The sequence below is a fragment of the Cebus imitator genome, unplaced genomic scaffold (genome assembly GCF_001604975.1).
Source record: "Cebus imitator isolate Cc_AM_T3 unplaced genomic scaffold, Cebus_imitator-1.0 Scaffold18, whole genome shotgun sequence".
Lineage (NCBI taxonomy): Eukaryota > Metazoa > Chordata > Mammalia > Primates > Cebidae > Cebus > Cebus imitator.
The window spans coordinates 10412287-10426773 of NW_016107333.1; the positions used below are offsets into that span (position 1 = coordinate 10412287).

Here is a 14487-nt window from a genome sequence, read left to right on the forward strand (position 1 = left end):
TTTCATTCCAATGTCTTCCATATTGCCTTATTTGTGATGATGCCTTTTATCTTTCTTATCTTTGTTCCATTTATAAGAAGTGTTCCCCAACTGTAGACTGACTGAAAACATTTTTTAAATTAAAAAAGCAAAAGAAAGAAACATTTTTATCTGAGGCTGTCTCAGATTCAGAGACCACCCAATCTTCAGATTTCAAATAACTTACACCCAAATATTTGGTAATATCAGCTACTTGATGATCTTCCTGGAGGGCAGATGCATTCCAGAGATGAGAACACATTATGATTACGAATGCTACCACCACTAGGGCATGCACAGAAGTCACTGATGTGATCCTTTCTCAGAACATTGTGGTAACTTCTGGACATTCTCTGCTGTTATCATTGCTTCTTCTGTTTTCTCCCCCCTTATCTGGGCAGATAATTTTCTCCATTGGAATGAGAAAGTCTTGCTTTATGCTCTTTAACTATGTGACCGTGGGCATATTATTTTACTTTGGGGCAAATAATTTTCCTTCTTGAGGACTGAATGTGCTCTTTTATAATGAGCAGTTAGGATTAGATTGTCTCTCTGGACACGGCTTATGTAGACAACCTGGATCACACTAGAGGATCACATTGAGACCTTTATATCGGCCTCAATTTCTCCATCTGTAAAGTAGAGGTTGGGCTTAGATTATAGATGATAAGGACACCAACTTTCCTAGAAAGGATTCTGAACTTAGGCTCAGCCTCAGTGAGAAGGAGTTCTGTGATTAAACAGAGATGCCTACCTCAGCAACAGAAATGGGCAGGTCAATCATGTATGCTGTGCCTTGGCAAAGATTTTATGCTATGCTGTGCATTTGATATCCAATATTTGATATCTACTCTAAGATTATCTAGAGGGTCCTTTCTAAGACACTGATAAGATATACCTATATACATATATAAGTCAGGATAAAAGCACTTTTAACATTTAGTGTGTGCCTCTGATCTGATTACATCCCACAGAGAAATAGAGACAATACAGGTTAAAGAAGAAAGATGATAAGATTTTTTTTTTGGTGGCAGTGGGAGGACGGAGTTTCGCTCTTGTTACTCAGGTTGGAGTGCAATGGTGCGATCTGGGCTGACTGCAACCTTTGCCACCTAGGTTCAAGTGATTCTCCTGCCTCAGCCTCCCGAGTAGCTGGGATTATAGGCACCTATCACCACACCCGGCTAATTTTTGTATTTTTTAGTAGAGACAGGGTTTCACCATGTTGGCCAGGCTGATCTCGAACTCCTGACCTCAGGTGATCCTACTGCCTCAGGCTCCCAAAGTGCTAGGATTACAGGTCTGAGCCACTGCACCTGGCCAAGTGTGATAAGATTTTAAAAATTCAATTAAAATACAGAAATTTCAAAAAGGAAGTGCAGTGATAGCAAAATAGATGCAAACTGTGCAAGTATGAAATCTATTTTATAGCTGAGTCTAATTTTCTTGGTCCTGAGATTCTATTTCCATTGGTTTTCAAATAATTAATTACATTGATTTTTCAGGGAGATTACTAGAATCACTATTAATTATTTTCTTAGTGACACAAAATCTAAAAAACACCATATTGACCTTCTCTATCTCCCCTTATCCTTATGTCACCTTACCCTACCACAAATACTCCAACTGGGTAGCTACCAATGGCAGAGTAGAGAATATGTACACTAACAAAACCATATGCACAGAGGTGGGGTATCCATCTCTGACTTGGCTGAGCTAGTCTAAGGAAGGAAGGCTCTGTGGCCATTGTCCATGGAAGTCATTCTCACAGATTGGTATTCTCAAGTAAGTGGTGCTTGAGTGGTCCAAGAGCACCCACATGCTGCTATACATTTTTCTGACAACCTTTTTGTGATCTCTGAATTTGGCAGATCATATTGCATCTCTCAACTGGAAAGTCACTTTTCTCTCATCTCCATGGAAAATTCTTAATCAAACTCCTGGTTTTCCCTCATAGCTTCCGCTTTTTAAACTCACTTCTCCAATTTCACCACTACATCTCTGACAGATGAGAACATTAGAGATTCCTTGTTTTTCAAAAACAAAACAAAATTCATCAAAACTATAAATATACTAAGGAGAAGTCTGTGTTATCTTCTGCCAAAATATTCTACTCGTTTTTTTCCTAAATGTTTAACTTTTGTAGGTACATAGTAGGTGTACATATTTGTGGGGTACATGAGATGTTTTGATACAAGCATGCAATGCATAACCACATCATGGAAAGTAGGGTATCCATCCCCTCAAGCATTTATGTTTTGTGTTACAAATAATCTAATTATACATTTTCACTATTTTAAAATGTACAATAAAGTTATTTTTTACTATAGTCACCTTGCTATGCTATTAAACACCAGGTCTTATTTCTTTTTTTCTAACTATTTTTTGTACCCATTAGCCATCCCCACCTCCCCATGCATGCCCACCACTCTTCCCAGCCTCTGATAACTATCCTTCTACTCTATCTCCTGTGAATTCAATAGTTTTGATTTTTAGATTTCACAAATAAGTGAGAACATACAATGTTTGTGTCTGGCTTATTTCACTTAGCATAATGACCTCCAGTTCCATCCATGTTATTGCAAATGACAGCATCTCATTCTTTTTTATGGCTAAATAGTACTCCACTGTGTGTAAGTTCCACATTTTCTTTATCCACTCATCTGTTGATGGACACTTAGGTTGCTTCTAGATCTTGGCTATTGTGAATAGTGCTGCAACAAGCACAGGTGTGCAGATATCTATTTAATATACTTATTTCCTTTTGCAGGGGGGAGGGTATATACCCAGCAGTGAGATTGCTGGATTGATTGGACTGCCACAAGTGATATCTTTACACACCATTCTGCTGTCCTTGGGTACGTACAAAGTGTTGCATACAGGCAGAGGAGAAAGGCAATTGACCTCAAGGCAATTGACCCAAGTTAACAAAAATTTCTTGGGGCTGTTGCTTTCCATCAGACCTTACAGTTCTACAGGATAATAGCTTATCTCATAAGGCCTCAGTTTTCTTTAATAATTTCTAGAAGCAGACATTACTGTGTCATGTACACTCAGTGTTGCAAATTAATGGCCTGGTGATTTGGGTGGCATGGCATTTCCCCCTTCTCTGGTTCATCACCCATGATAGACTAGTGAAGGTGACCACTTAAATTCCTTGCTGTGCAGTGCTCTGTATTCCTCAGGACACAGAGCTTCCTCTCTCCCAGGAGCCATGAATCTCCTGATGCTGACCTTTGTTATCTGTACGTTGCTAACTCAGGTGACCAAAGGTAATGGAACCTTATAAAGCAGAGCTGATGGAACTAGGATGAGTTGTTGCTTTTGGGCTCCCATGGTATCATGATGGGGAAGAGGGAATCTACAGGAAAAACCTGGACCAATAAAGAGCAGCAGAAATGCTTTGTTTTGGCAGCTCCATGTCTCCAGTCTCTGAGAATCTTTCTGTTAGGGGCATCTAGCAAGCTGGGATGTTCTCTGAGACATTTATCCAAAGACAAGACTTTCCTTAGTACTCTGAGCCACCCTATCTGTCTCTCTATATAACTATCCAATGTTAGCCTCACTTCACTTCTATTTTGATTATTATGTTGTTGTACCCATTTCATTGTTGTGTCCTATCAGTTCTTCTACCATCTTGAATTCTTCTTTGCCCTGAGAGTACCTTCAGAGGGGAGGCCCTCATTTTCATGTTCTTAGATATGGTGAACAAGTCCATTTACAGTCTGTAGATTCTGTAGCTCTATCATATGGAAGAGACAACATATATGTTTGGGGTAGAAGTGGAAATAAGTGGCGTGAAGACAAGATAGAAAGACTAGTGACCAATGGGGAGCTTCTAATTTTAGAGGAATAGGAACAGCCTGTTTCCACTATTTAATAAAGCTACTTTTAAAAATTGTTAACATTTTATTTAAAAATAATACTTGCAATTGGCTTATGTATCAAGCAATTGAGAGATTTACAGGGTTTAGGGAAAAGAAAAGTGTTTGCCTGTCCAAGAATACCAGTTCTTCAGTCTTACCCTTCAGAATCAATCAATGTTACCAATTTATTATATATCCTAGCAAATACAAATATATTTATTTACATGCATATACCTTTTAGATTTTTAAAAATCCAATTGCAAATGAACCAAGTGGATTGTTCTGCAATGTACTAGCAATATATTAGAGATATTAGAGACAGCTTATCCATACATAAACCTAGTTCATTATTTTTAATCAATAAGTAACTTTGAGGAGGAGATGAATCTCCTCACATTACTCCAATATTGATGAAAAACAGGTCTTTAATTATTACAAACAATTCAGCAAGAAAAATTTGTAAACGATTGTATGTTTTTCTATTTATGACTGGACACACACACACACACACACACACACACACACACACACACAGTCAAACCACCTACCAGAAAAGTTGAACCACTCTCCTATCACTAGTTGCAAGAGTAACAGCTTCCATACCCTCATCAGCCCTTTGTTTCTTCTACTACATTCTTCCAGGTTTTACAGTCCAATATGTAAAAATTACATCCTGTTGTTTCAATTCATGACACTTTAATTATAAATGAGTTTGAACATTTAGTCCATTAGATTTCTAAATTTTCTTATTTATCTTTATATACTAAGAAATTTGACTTTTATTAAATTCAGAGGTGTTATATTTTGCCTAGAAAGATGCTATTCGTGACCATTAAATGGATATAACTATGCCTTTGATCTGCTATGTCTTGATTCACATGTTGATGTAACATGAGTTATAGAATTATTAATATCTGCATTCATTTATGATTATGAACTATTGTGTTTGTTGAAATTTTTGAACTTTTGAAATTGTAGTAAAAAATTGTAAAGCAGTTAAAAAAGACATAAAAAATTTTGATCTATTGTTCTTCCTCAGTTTTATTTGAATAAAAATGTGTATCTTACTTATAAATTTTCTATTATACTATTAGTATTTTCCCATTTACTAAATATTTTTCAAAAACTGTTTTCCAATGACTGTATAAAATTTTATTGCATGGATACTGGTCAAATTACTTAGCCAAATTGTTTTTGCATAAATAAGTGCATTTATGTTATATAGACAAAAATGGCTAGCATAACCTTTCTTATACATAAATCATTCAGCATAAAATTCTTAGAGATGTACTTTTTCTTGTCTGCTTTATCTATTATCAATATTTGAATACTTGCCAAGTCTTAAAAATGAAATATAATATGTAAATAAATTATTTATGTCTATGAGTAATGGGAAAGTCAAACTTCAAATATGTTTATTATATATTTTACTTTTCTACAAATTGTCTATGCCTGCTTTTCCCTTTTATTTTGGAGGGTTAGTTTTCATTTGTGTTGATTTAGAGATTTTCGTTTTTGTTACCTCTTATAGGTTTGTTTTGAAATTTAACTCTTTAGTCTCTCTGGGCTTTATATTATGTGTTTTCAAGTGAGATAGGACCTGATGGCTTGTGAAACAACTTTTTACAAAGCCAAGCTATCAGTAGACTGCTATCAATAGTTATATTTTAAGTTGATGCTAGCTGATTCTATATCTGGTATGTTTTAGAAAGAATTCCACACATGGGATAATGTTTTGGCTAGATGGCTACCCTACTTAGAAACATACAATTGCTAGTCATATTTCTAATTTCAGGATTTTGAGACACTGATGATGAAGACCACATGTCCTAATAATATAATAATTCTGGACTGAAACTCTTTGGAAAAAAAATGACTGTTGTCACTCTAGAAAAAAAAAACATTAAGTTACAAATTATTCCCAATTGCCATCATTCTGCTGCTTAAACCAAATTATTGGGATTTTCTTTGATATTTCTATATCTACAACACTCATATCTATCAGGAAGTCTATTACATCTGCCTGCAAATTATATCCAGAATGCAATTATTCTTGCCACCTCCACTGCTACCATTCTGATTCTAGTCACCATCATCTCTCACCTGCTACTGTCATAGCTTCCTCATGATCTCTCTCCTTCTGCTGTTGCCTTCCACTATCTTGTCAAAACACATAGTGCGTGATCCACTTACACAGGAAGTCAGATCATGTACTTTTGCTCAAAACTCTGTGATGGCCCCCTTTTCACTCAGAACAATAACCAGAGTTCATACAGTGGCTCACCTGGCCCTACAGGATCTGGCCCTTATGACCTCTCTCTAGTACTATACTATACTAGTATATACTGGTATACTACTATAGTCTTTGTCCACTCCACTGTAGTCACACTGTCCCCAGTGCTCTTCCCCGAACACATCAGACTTACTCAACCCAGAGAGCTCTGTTTGTTCCCCCTGCTTAGAGTGCCCTTGCCTCGGACACTGGTGTGACTAATTCCTTTACCTCCTTCAAGTTGTTCAATAATCACCTTGTTACACAGGCCTGTGCAACTCCTGTTTATGAATCTTCTATTACTCTTAAATCTACTCTCTATTCTGTCTGCAAACCATTTACCACCTTTTCATCTACAAAATAATGTACTTTGTTTTTTATTGAGATAAAATATACATATGTAAATTACCATCTTTACCATGTCTTTACCATATTTTCATGTATACATATGAGCCATTTGTATGTCTTCTGTTGAGAAATGTCTATTCAGATCTTTTTGCCTGTTTTAAAACTGTATTATTTGTTTTTGTTTGCTATGGAGCTGTTTGGGCTCCTTATATTAATATATTTTTGGTTGTTAATTGCTTGTCAGATGAATAGTTTGCAAATATTTTCTCCCATTCTGTGGGTTATCGCTTCACTTTGTTGATTGTTTTCTTGGCTGTGATCAAGCTTTTTAGTTTGATGTAATCCTAATTGTCTAATTTTGCTTGGGCTGTCTGTGCTTTTGAGGTCTTGCCCAAGAAATCTTTGCCAAGATCCATGTCCTGAAGTGTTTCCCTAGTGTTTTCTTTAGGTAGTTTCATAGTTTTAGGTCTTATATTTAAATCTGTAAACCATACAGTCTAGCAGGGAGTGCACTTACTTTTTACTGTCTGTCTCCCTCTGCTAGAAAGCCAGCTCCATGTGATTATTGTCTGTTTAGTCACGGATGTACCTCAAGGGCCCAGGATGGTGCCCGTACCACAGTAGGGGTCTGAAACTTTGATGACTGTGTGACGGTAGCCTAATTTAAGTCTGGAGGGGATAATTTAAAACAGGCAAAAGGGAATGTAAATGACAATTTTGAAGAATAAATAACAGAACAAGGTGATGCAAAGGCAAAGAAGAAGAGAGCCAAGATGACATATTTTAAGTATGGATAATACTGGAGGAAAAAATTAAGATATAAGTCTTTGTAGATGTGAGAAATGAAGAAGCAAGGTTAGAGTTTGTCTTGCATGAAAGAAGTCAAGGTCTACACTTGAAATTTATAGAAAATTCTACGAAGTACAAAGTAAAATGGAGCCAGTAAAATAACAAAGATAGAATAAATAGCTGTAGAAGAGGGAAGGTAGAATAAACAATTGGTGAAGTGGGACTAGAGTCAACATTTTCCAGAGGATAAAATATGAACCAAATTATTGTGAGCCTAATACATACATACATCTATATATGCTTTATGCATGTTATCACATTACATTCAAGCAACGTTGTTTAGAGAATTACTTGCTCTTCTGTATATATGTCAGGCTTCCTCCTCCATAGAGCCTTATCTCTAGCTGCTTCCTCTGCCTAGAATACACTTATCTAGGTACTCCTTGGGCATATGTCTTGAGAAAGATGATCATGCAGTTTAATGGTTGATAAATGAACATACAATGCAGCACACTAGTTTCCCTTTAGATTTATATCCTCACCCCTCAAATGAGTAGTCACACTGCTTAGAAATGCTACTGCACTTCTCTTGTAAATGAACCTTCCTTTTTTTTTTTTTTTTTTTTGAGACAGAGTCGTGCTCTGTTGCCAGGCTGGAGTGTAGTGGTGCGATCTGGCTAACTGCAACCTCTAACTCCCCGTTTCAGGCGATTCTCCTGCCTCAGCCTCCCAAGTAGCTGGGATTACAGGCATGTGCCACCACACCCCAGCTAATTTTTGTATTTTTAGTAGAGACATGGTTTCTTTCACCATGTTGGCCAGGATGGTCTCCATCTCTTGACCTCGTGATCCACCCGCCTCAATCTCCCAAAGTGCTGGGATTCCACCACACTCAGTCACTTTCCCTCTTTTTTAGACAGGTATTTTGTCCTGATCTTTGTCTTTAATTCGCCTGCTCCTCTTCTCTACATGGCTCTCCCCCTCAGTTTATCCCATGCTCCATTTATTTAAACAATTCAAATAGGAACTTCTTACTCATTTCCTCTGTCCCCTTTGCTATAGAGAAATGTATCTTCTCCATCTAAAGATCAGTCTGCATTGTGTGAATTTGTGACTATGCCCTTCTGTCACCTCATCACCCTCTTCTATATTAATCTCTTCTTTTCTGCTTATCTCATTTTCTTTTCTTTTTTTTTTTTTTTTTTTTGAGATGGAGTCTTGCTCTTGTTGCCCAGGCTGGAGTGCAGTGGCACGATCTTGGTTCACTGCAACCTTTGCCCTCTGGGTTCAAGTGATTCTCCTGTTTCAGCCTTCCAAGTAGTTGGGGTTACAGGCACCCACACCTGGCTAAGTTTTTGTATTTTTAGTAGAGACAGGGTTTCACCATGGCCAGGCTGGTCTCAAACTCCTGACCTAGGCGATCTGCCCGCCTCGGGCTCCCAAAGTGCTGGGATTACAGGCATGAGTCACTGTGCCCGGCCTGTTTGTTTCTTTTTTAATGGCTTGCAAACATGGTTTGGTATTTTTCATTCTTCAAAACAAACCTGAAAACACTCCCTTAACCTTACACTGCCCTCTAACAAGTTATTTATTTTTTTGCTTTCCTTTGGAGCTAAACTTCTTAAGGCTTTCATCTTACAGGTCCTACATTCACTTCTCTCTCACTCACATTTTGACCAACTTCAATTTAGTTTCTTTTCTCGTACCACTCAGAAGCTGCTCTCTTCAGTATGAAGTGACCTTCATACTATTAAAAGCATGGACGTTTTCCCGCCTTCATCTTTGTTGTTGTTGTCGAGACAGGGTCTCACTCTGTAGCCAGGCTGGAGTGCAGTGGTGTCATCTCAGCTCACTGCAACATTTGCCTCCTGGGTTCAAGTAATTCTCCTGCCTCAGCCTACTTAGTAGCTGGGATTACAGGCACCCACCACCAAGCATAGCTAATTAGTAGAGACAGGGTTTCACTGTGTTGTTCAGGCTGGTCTCGAATTCCTGACCTTAGGTGATCCGCCCACCCCGGCCTCTCAAAGTGCTGGGATTACAAGCGTGAGCTACCATGCCAAGCCCCTGCCTTCATCTTTTTTAACCTCTCAGCAGTATTTGCCCACAAAATGACCACTCTGTTCTTTAAGAAACATTCTCTTCTCATGCTTAATATAGTTGTATCTGATCAAACTTTCCATATAACCTCTATGCAAGTGCTGTTTTTATGCTTATCAGCCAGATCTACAACTGTCAGTATCCCCAGTCTCTCACCAGCTGCTTGTGAAATACCCTTGTACAGGGCAATCCAGAAATGCCAGAAAATTATCAGCAGTCTCTGGGATCATCTAGCAACTATGGGCTAACAGGAAGCTGGATACATAGTCCAGGTCCTTTGAGCCTGGTGTAGAATAATTTTGGGGCTTGGTAATTTTTTTTTTCTTGTGGTAATTCCCTTACTTGCAGTTCAAGAATATTACGGGGAGAAAACGTAAATGGATTTTAGTTCTTCAAGTTTTTTACTATAACTGTGCACCCTTCTGTTCTTCAAGGTTTTTCTGTAACTCTGCACCCTCGGGGACTAATGCACAATTAAACATTTTTTTTAAGTTTTTTGTTTGTTTGTAAAAACTAAATGCTATTTTTTTTCTTTTACGCTTAGTTGACATATAATAATTGTTCATATTTAGAAGATGCAGAGTGATATTTTGATACACGTATACAATGTGTAATGATCAAATCAGGGTACTTAGCATATCCATCACCTCATATCACCTCAAACATTTGTCATTTTTTCATGTTGGGAACATTCAGAATCCTCTCTTCTAGCTATCTGAAAATATACAATAAACAATGGTTAACTACTGTCACCCTACAGTGCTATAGAATAATGGACCCCAACCTTTTTGGCACCAGGGACCAGTTTCATGGAAGACAATTTTTCCAAGGGGGTGAAGGTGGTGGTGGGGATGGTTTCTGGATGAAACTGTTCCACTTCAGGTCATCAAGCAGTAGCCACAGTCTCACAAGGAACACACATCCTAGATCCCTCACATGCACAGTTTACAATAGGGTTCATGCTCTGAGAATCTAATGCCTCGGCTGATCTGACAAGAGGTGGAGCTCAGGCGGTGATTCTCGCACACCTGCCATTCACCTCCTGCTGTGGCCTGGTTCCTAAGAGGCCATGGACCAGTACCCATTAGCTGCCTGGGGGTTGGAGACCCCTGCTACAGAACACTGGAACTTTTTCCTCCTATCTAGTTGTAATTTTCTACCTGTTAACCAACCTTTCCCTATCCCCCTTTCCCTTCCCAGCCTGCAGTAATCACTACTCTACAGTCTACTTCGATGAACTCAACTTTTTAAGCACCTGCTTATGAATGAGAACATGTGGTGTTTATCTATGTCTGTCTATTTCACTTAACAGAATGTGGGATGTCCTCCAGGCTCAACCATGAGCCTGAGCTTGTTTGTAGCCTAGCTGCTGGGCTTCTCTGTGGGATTGTGCTCTGGGTAAACAGAACATAGCCATGCTGCTGGCCAGCAGTTGATAGAGATGAACTTATCATAACAGGTTATAATTCACCTTTTCTTGGATTTCTTGCTTTCCTGATTTCTATATTTCTCCACTGATTTTTTTTTGAGGGAGGAATTGCCTCTCAACTAAACTATTATACTCAAGTCTTTGCTGGGGGTCCACTTTAAGATTCTAGTGTCTTAGTCTCCTGTTTTGCTCTGACTTACCCTATTGATCCTTTTAAGTCATTTCCTCTTATCTGATCTCTTAAAATTGAAACTCACTAGAATTCAATTCTGGTCCTCTTTTTTCTCATATTATTCGAACCCACCTTGGTTTATCAATTTCTGTACTTTAAATGCTAACCATAAGCAATCACATTTATTTATTTGCATATGTTGAACCAACCTTGCATCCTTGATATGCTGCTAAATTCAGCTTGCCAGTATTTTGTTCAGGATTTTTGCACTGACTTTCATCAAGGATACTGGCCTGGAATTTTTTTTTCTTGTTTCTCTGCCAGGTTTTGGTCTCAGGATGATGCTGGCCTCATAGAATAAGTAAAAGTGGAGTTCTGCCTTCTCAATTTTGGGGGAATAGTTTCAGTAGGAAGGCTATCAGCTCTTCTTTGTATATCTGGTAGAATTCAGCTGTGAATCCATCTCGTGCTGGGCTTTTCATTTTCACCCTTCTTATCCAGGCTTCATATCAGTTTAAGTATGCGCACTCTCTCTCTCTCTCTCTCTCGCTCGCTCTTTTTCTCTTCCTCCCTTCCTCCCTCTCTGCCCTTCCCTCCCTTTTTCTACCTTTCTCCTTTTCTCCACCCAACTTCTTTGATGGCACATAGCACAACTTTAATATATACCTTCTGTTCTCCTGTCTGTCTCTTTTAATGGCATTTTGTATTTGACGTCACATTAGTCTTGATGTCAGTGGTAGTACTTGTAAATTTTTGAATGAATGTAAAATTGTTATGTTGATGCCAGAGTTAAAAATTTGACCTATATTTTACTCTCTACAGGTAGCTTTGCACCCCAAAAATGTTGGAAGAATAATATAGGATATTGCAGAAGACGATGTTTAGATACTGAAAGGTACATACTTCTTTGTAGGAACAAGCTATCATGCTGCATTTCCATAATAATATCACATGAATACACTCAACGACCAGCATTTCCTGTGATTCACCTAGAGGATATAACATTTGATTATAATTATGTGGACTCTTTTACTGGCTCCCCAGTATCTAGGTTGAATGATCTGGTAACATTTGGAACAACTAATTCTGCAGAAATCACGGCACTCGAGACCGCTACTTTTGAGACTACTATGCCACCACCCAAGGCCACTACTTCCAAGACTACTACGCCATCATCTCCTTAGACAGCTCTTACTAATAATCAATTAGCATTTACTTCTAGTATGGAAAATTAGAAATACTGCTGGAAATAATATCCAAAGAGTTTATTCTACCAATCCAATTTCACCAGGAAAATTCCATCAGGGATTGGATGACAATTAGGATGGACATGATTGCTACTACCAAAACAACAGCCAAGATAGTTGCCTTACAATTAGAAATGTGTAGACAGAAATGTATAGAAGATACAAGGATTCTCTTAATTGGACTTAAGTTCTTCGTCTGTCTTCCTCTGATGTGCTAAAATATGTAAGCTAAATTTTATCTCACCTGAACATTTGTGTGTCTATGTGTTTTTCCATGCCAAAAACCAAAAACAAACACCATTGTTTGGAGCTGCCTATTATGACTAAGACAAGAATTTTTACTTTAAGAGTGCCTGGTCCACTGCTATCATATCTAGGAGAACATAAAAAAGCATATAGAAAGGGTTCCAGACAAATGTTCCCTTCTCTACCCTCCACCTTTTATTGCAAGTTCTGACCCTAAGTACTTTTCTGTGTCATGACATCAAATTTTGTTTAAGGTTCTAGCTGGTAACTAAGAGTTAGAGTTAGAAGCTAATTCTTTCATTTAGCACAAACACTGATCTAACTGGGTAGAGATAAAAGTGGGACTTGTCTTGACACTACATCACATTAAATGAAAAGGTGCATCTCAAATTCTATTTACTTTTCCAATGTTCTTTCCACTTAGAAGTCCAACTTCCAACTATGGCAGCCTCATAAAATGCCTCTTCAGGTCCCCGTTCTGTCCGTGAATGCTAATTGTGTGCAGTGTTTCTCTGCTTTGTATGGCTGTAGGCATGTGAGTGCTTTTTGTATGGCAACAGATGGGTCAGTAAGTGTCTTCTATGATAGTACAGAGAAGCAGTTATTGACTATAAAGTTGATTAGCTTTTTTTAACTTTAAGTTCCAGGATACAAGTGCAGAACATGTAGGTTTGCTACATAGGTATACATGTACCATGGTGGTTTGCTGCACCTATCAACCCAAATAATCTAGGTTTTAAGTCCCACATGCATTAGCTATTTGTCTCAATGCTCTCCCTCCCCTTCCCCCCACACCCTCACTGGCCCCAGTGTGTGTTGTTCCCCTCCCTGTGTCCACGTGTTCTCATTGTTCAGTTCCCAATTATGAGTGAGAACACGTGGTGTTTGGTTTTCTGTTCCTATGTCAGTTTGCAGAAGATGATGGCTTCAAGCTTCATCCCTGTCCCTGCAAAGGACATGATCTCATTTTTTATGGCTGCATAGTATTCCATGGTTCTATGTATCACTTTTCTTTAACCAGTCTATCATTGATGTGGATTTGGGTTGGTTCCATGTCTTTGCTATTGTAAATAGTGCTGCAGTAAACATACATGTGCATGTGTCTTTATAATAGAATGACTTATATTCCTTTGGGCATATACTCAGTAATGGGATTGCTAGGTCAAATGATAATTTTGGTTCTAGATCCTTGAGGAATCACCACACTGTCTTCCACAATGGTTGAACTAATTTACATTCCCATGAACAGTTTGAAAGCATTCTTATTTCTCCACAGCCTTGCCAGCATCTATTGTTTCTTGACTTTTTAATAATCACCATCTGACTGGCATGAGATAGTATCTCATTGTGGTTTCGATTTGCATTTCTCTAATTATCAGGGATGTTGAGCTTTTTTTCATATGTTTGTCAATTGCATAGATGTCTTCTTTTGAGAAGGATCTGTTCACATCCTTTGCCCACTTATCAAAGGAGGTGTTTGTTTTTTCTTGTAAATTTGTTTAAGTTCCTTATAGATTCTGGATATTAGACCTTTGTTAGCTGGGTAGATTGTAAAAATTTCCTCCCATTCTGTAGGTTGTGTGTTCACTCTGATGATAGTTTCTTTTGCTGTGCAGAAGCTCTTTCATTTAATTAGATCCCATTTGACAATTTTGGCTTTTTTTGCAATTGCTTTTGGCATTTTTATCATGAAGTCTTTGCCCATGCCTATGTCCTGAATGGTAGTGTCTAGGTTTTCTTCTAGGGTTTTTATGGTCTTGGGTTTTACATTTAAGTCTTTAATCTATCTTGAGTTAACTTTTGTATAAGGTATAAAGAAGGAGTCCAATTTCAGTTTTCTTCATATGGATAGCCAGTTTTCTTAGCACTGTTTATTAAATATGGATTGAATTCACACATAACACTATTATCCTTAAACACAAATGGGCTAAATGCCCCCGGTTAAAAGACACAGATTGGCAAATTGGATAGAGTCAAGACCCATTGGTATGCTGTATTCA

General features: G+C 38.1%; 1 protein-coding gene across 1 annotated transcript; it reads left to right on the top strand.

Annotated features, from left to right (window-relative positions):
* The first annotated feature begins 3200 nt into the window (after positions 1-3200).
* Positions 3201-12178, top strand: DEFB125 (defensin beta 125). Its single transcript, XM_017515124.2, has 2 exons — positions 3201-3290; positions 11817-12178. The coding sequence occupies exons 1-2, from the start codon at positions 3233-3235 to the stop codon at positions 12176-12178; spliced, it is 420 nt and encodes a 139-aa protein (XP_017370613.1). The 5' UTR covers positions 3201-3232.
* The last annotated feature ends 2309 nt before the right edge of the window (positions 12179-14487 follow it).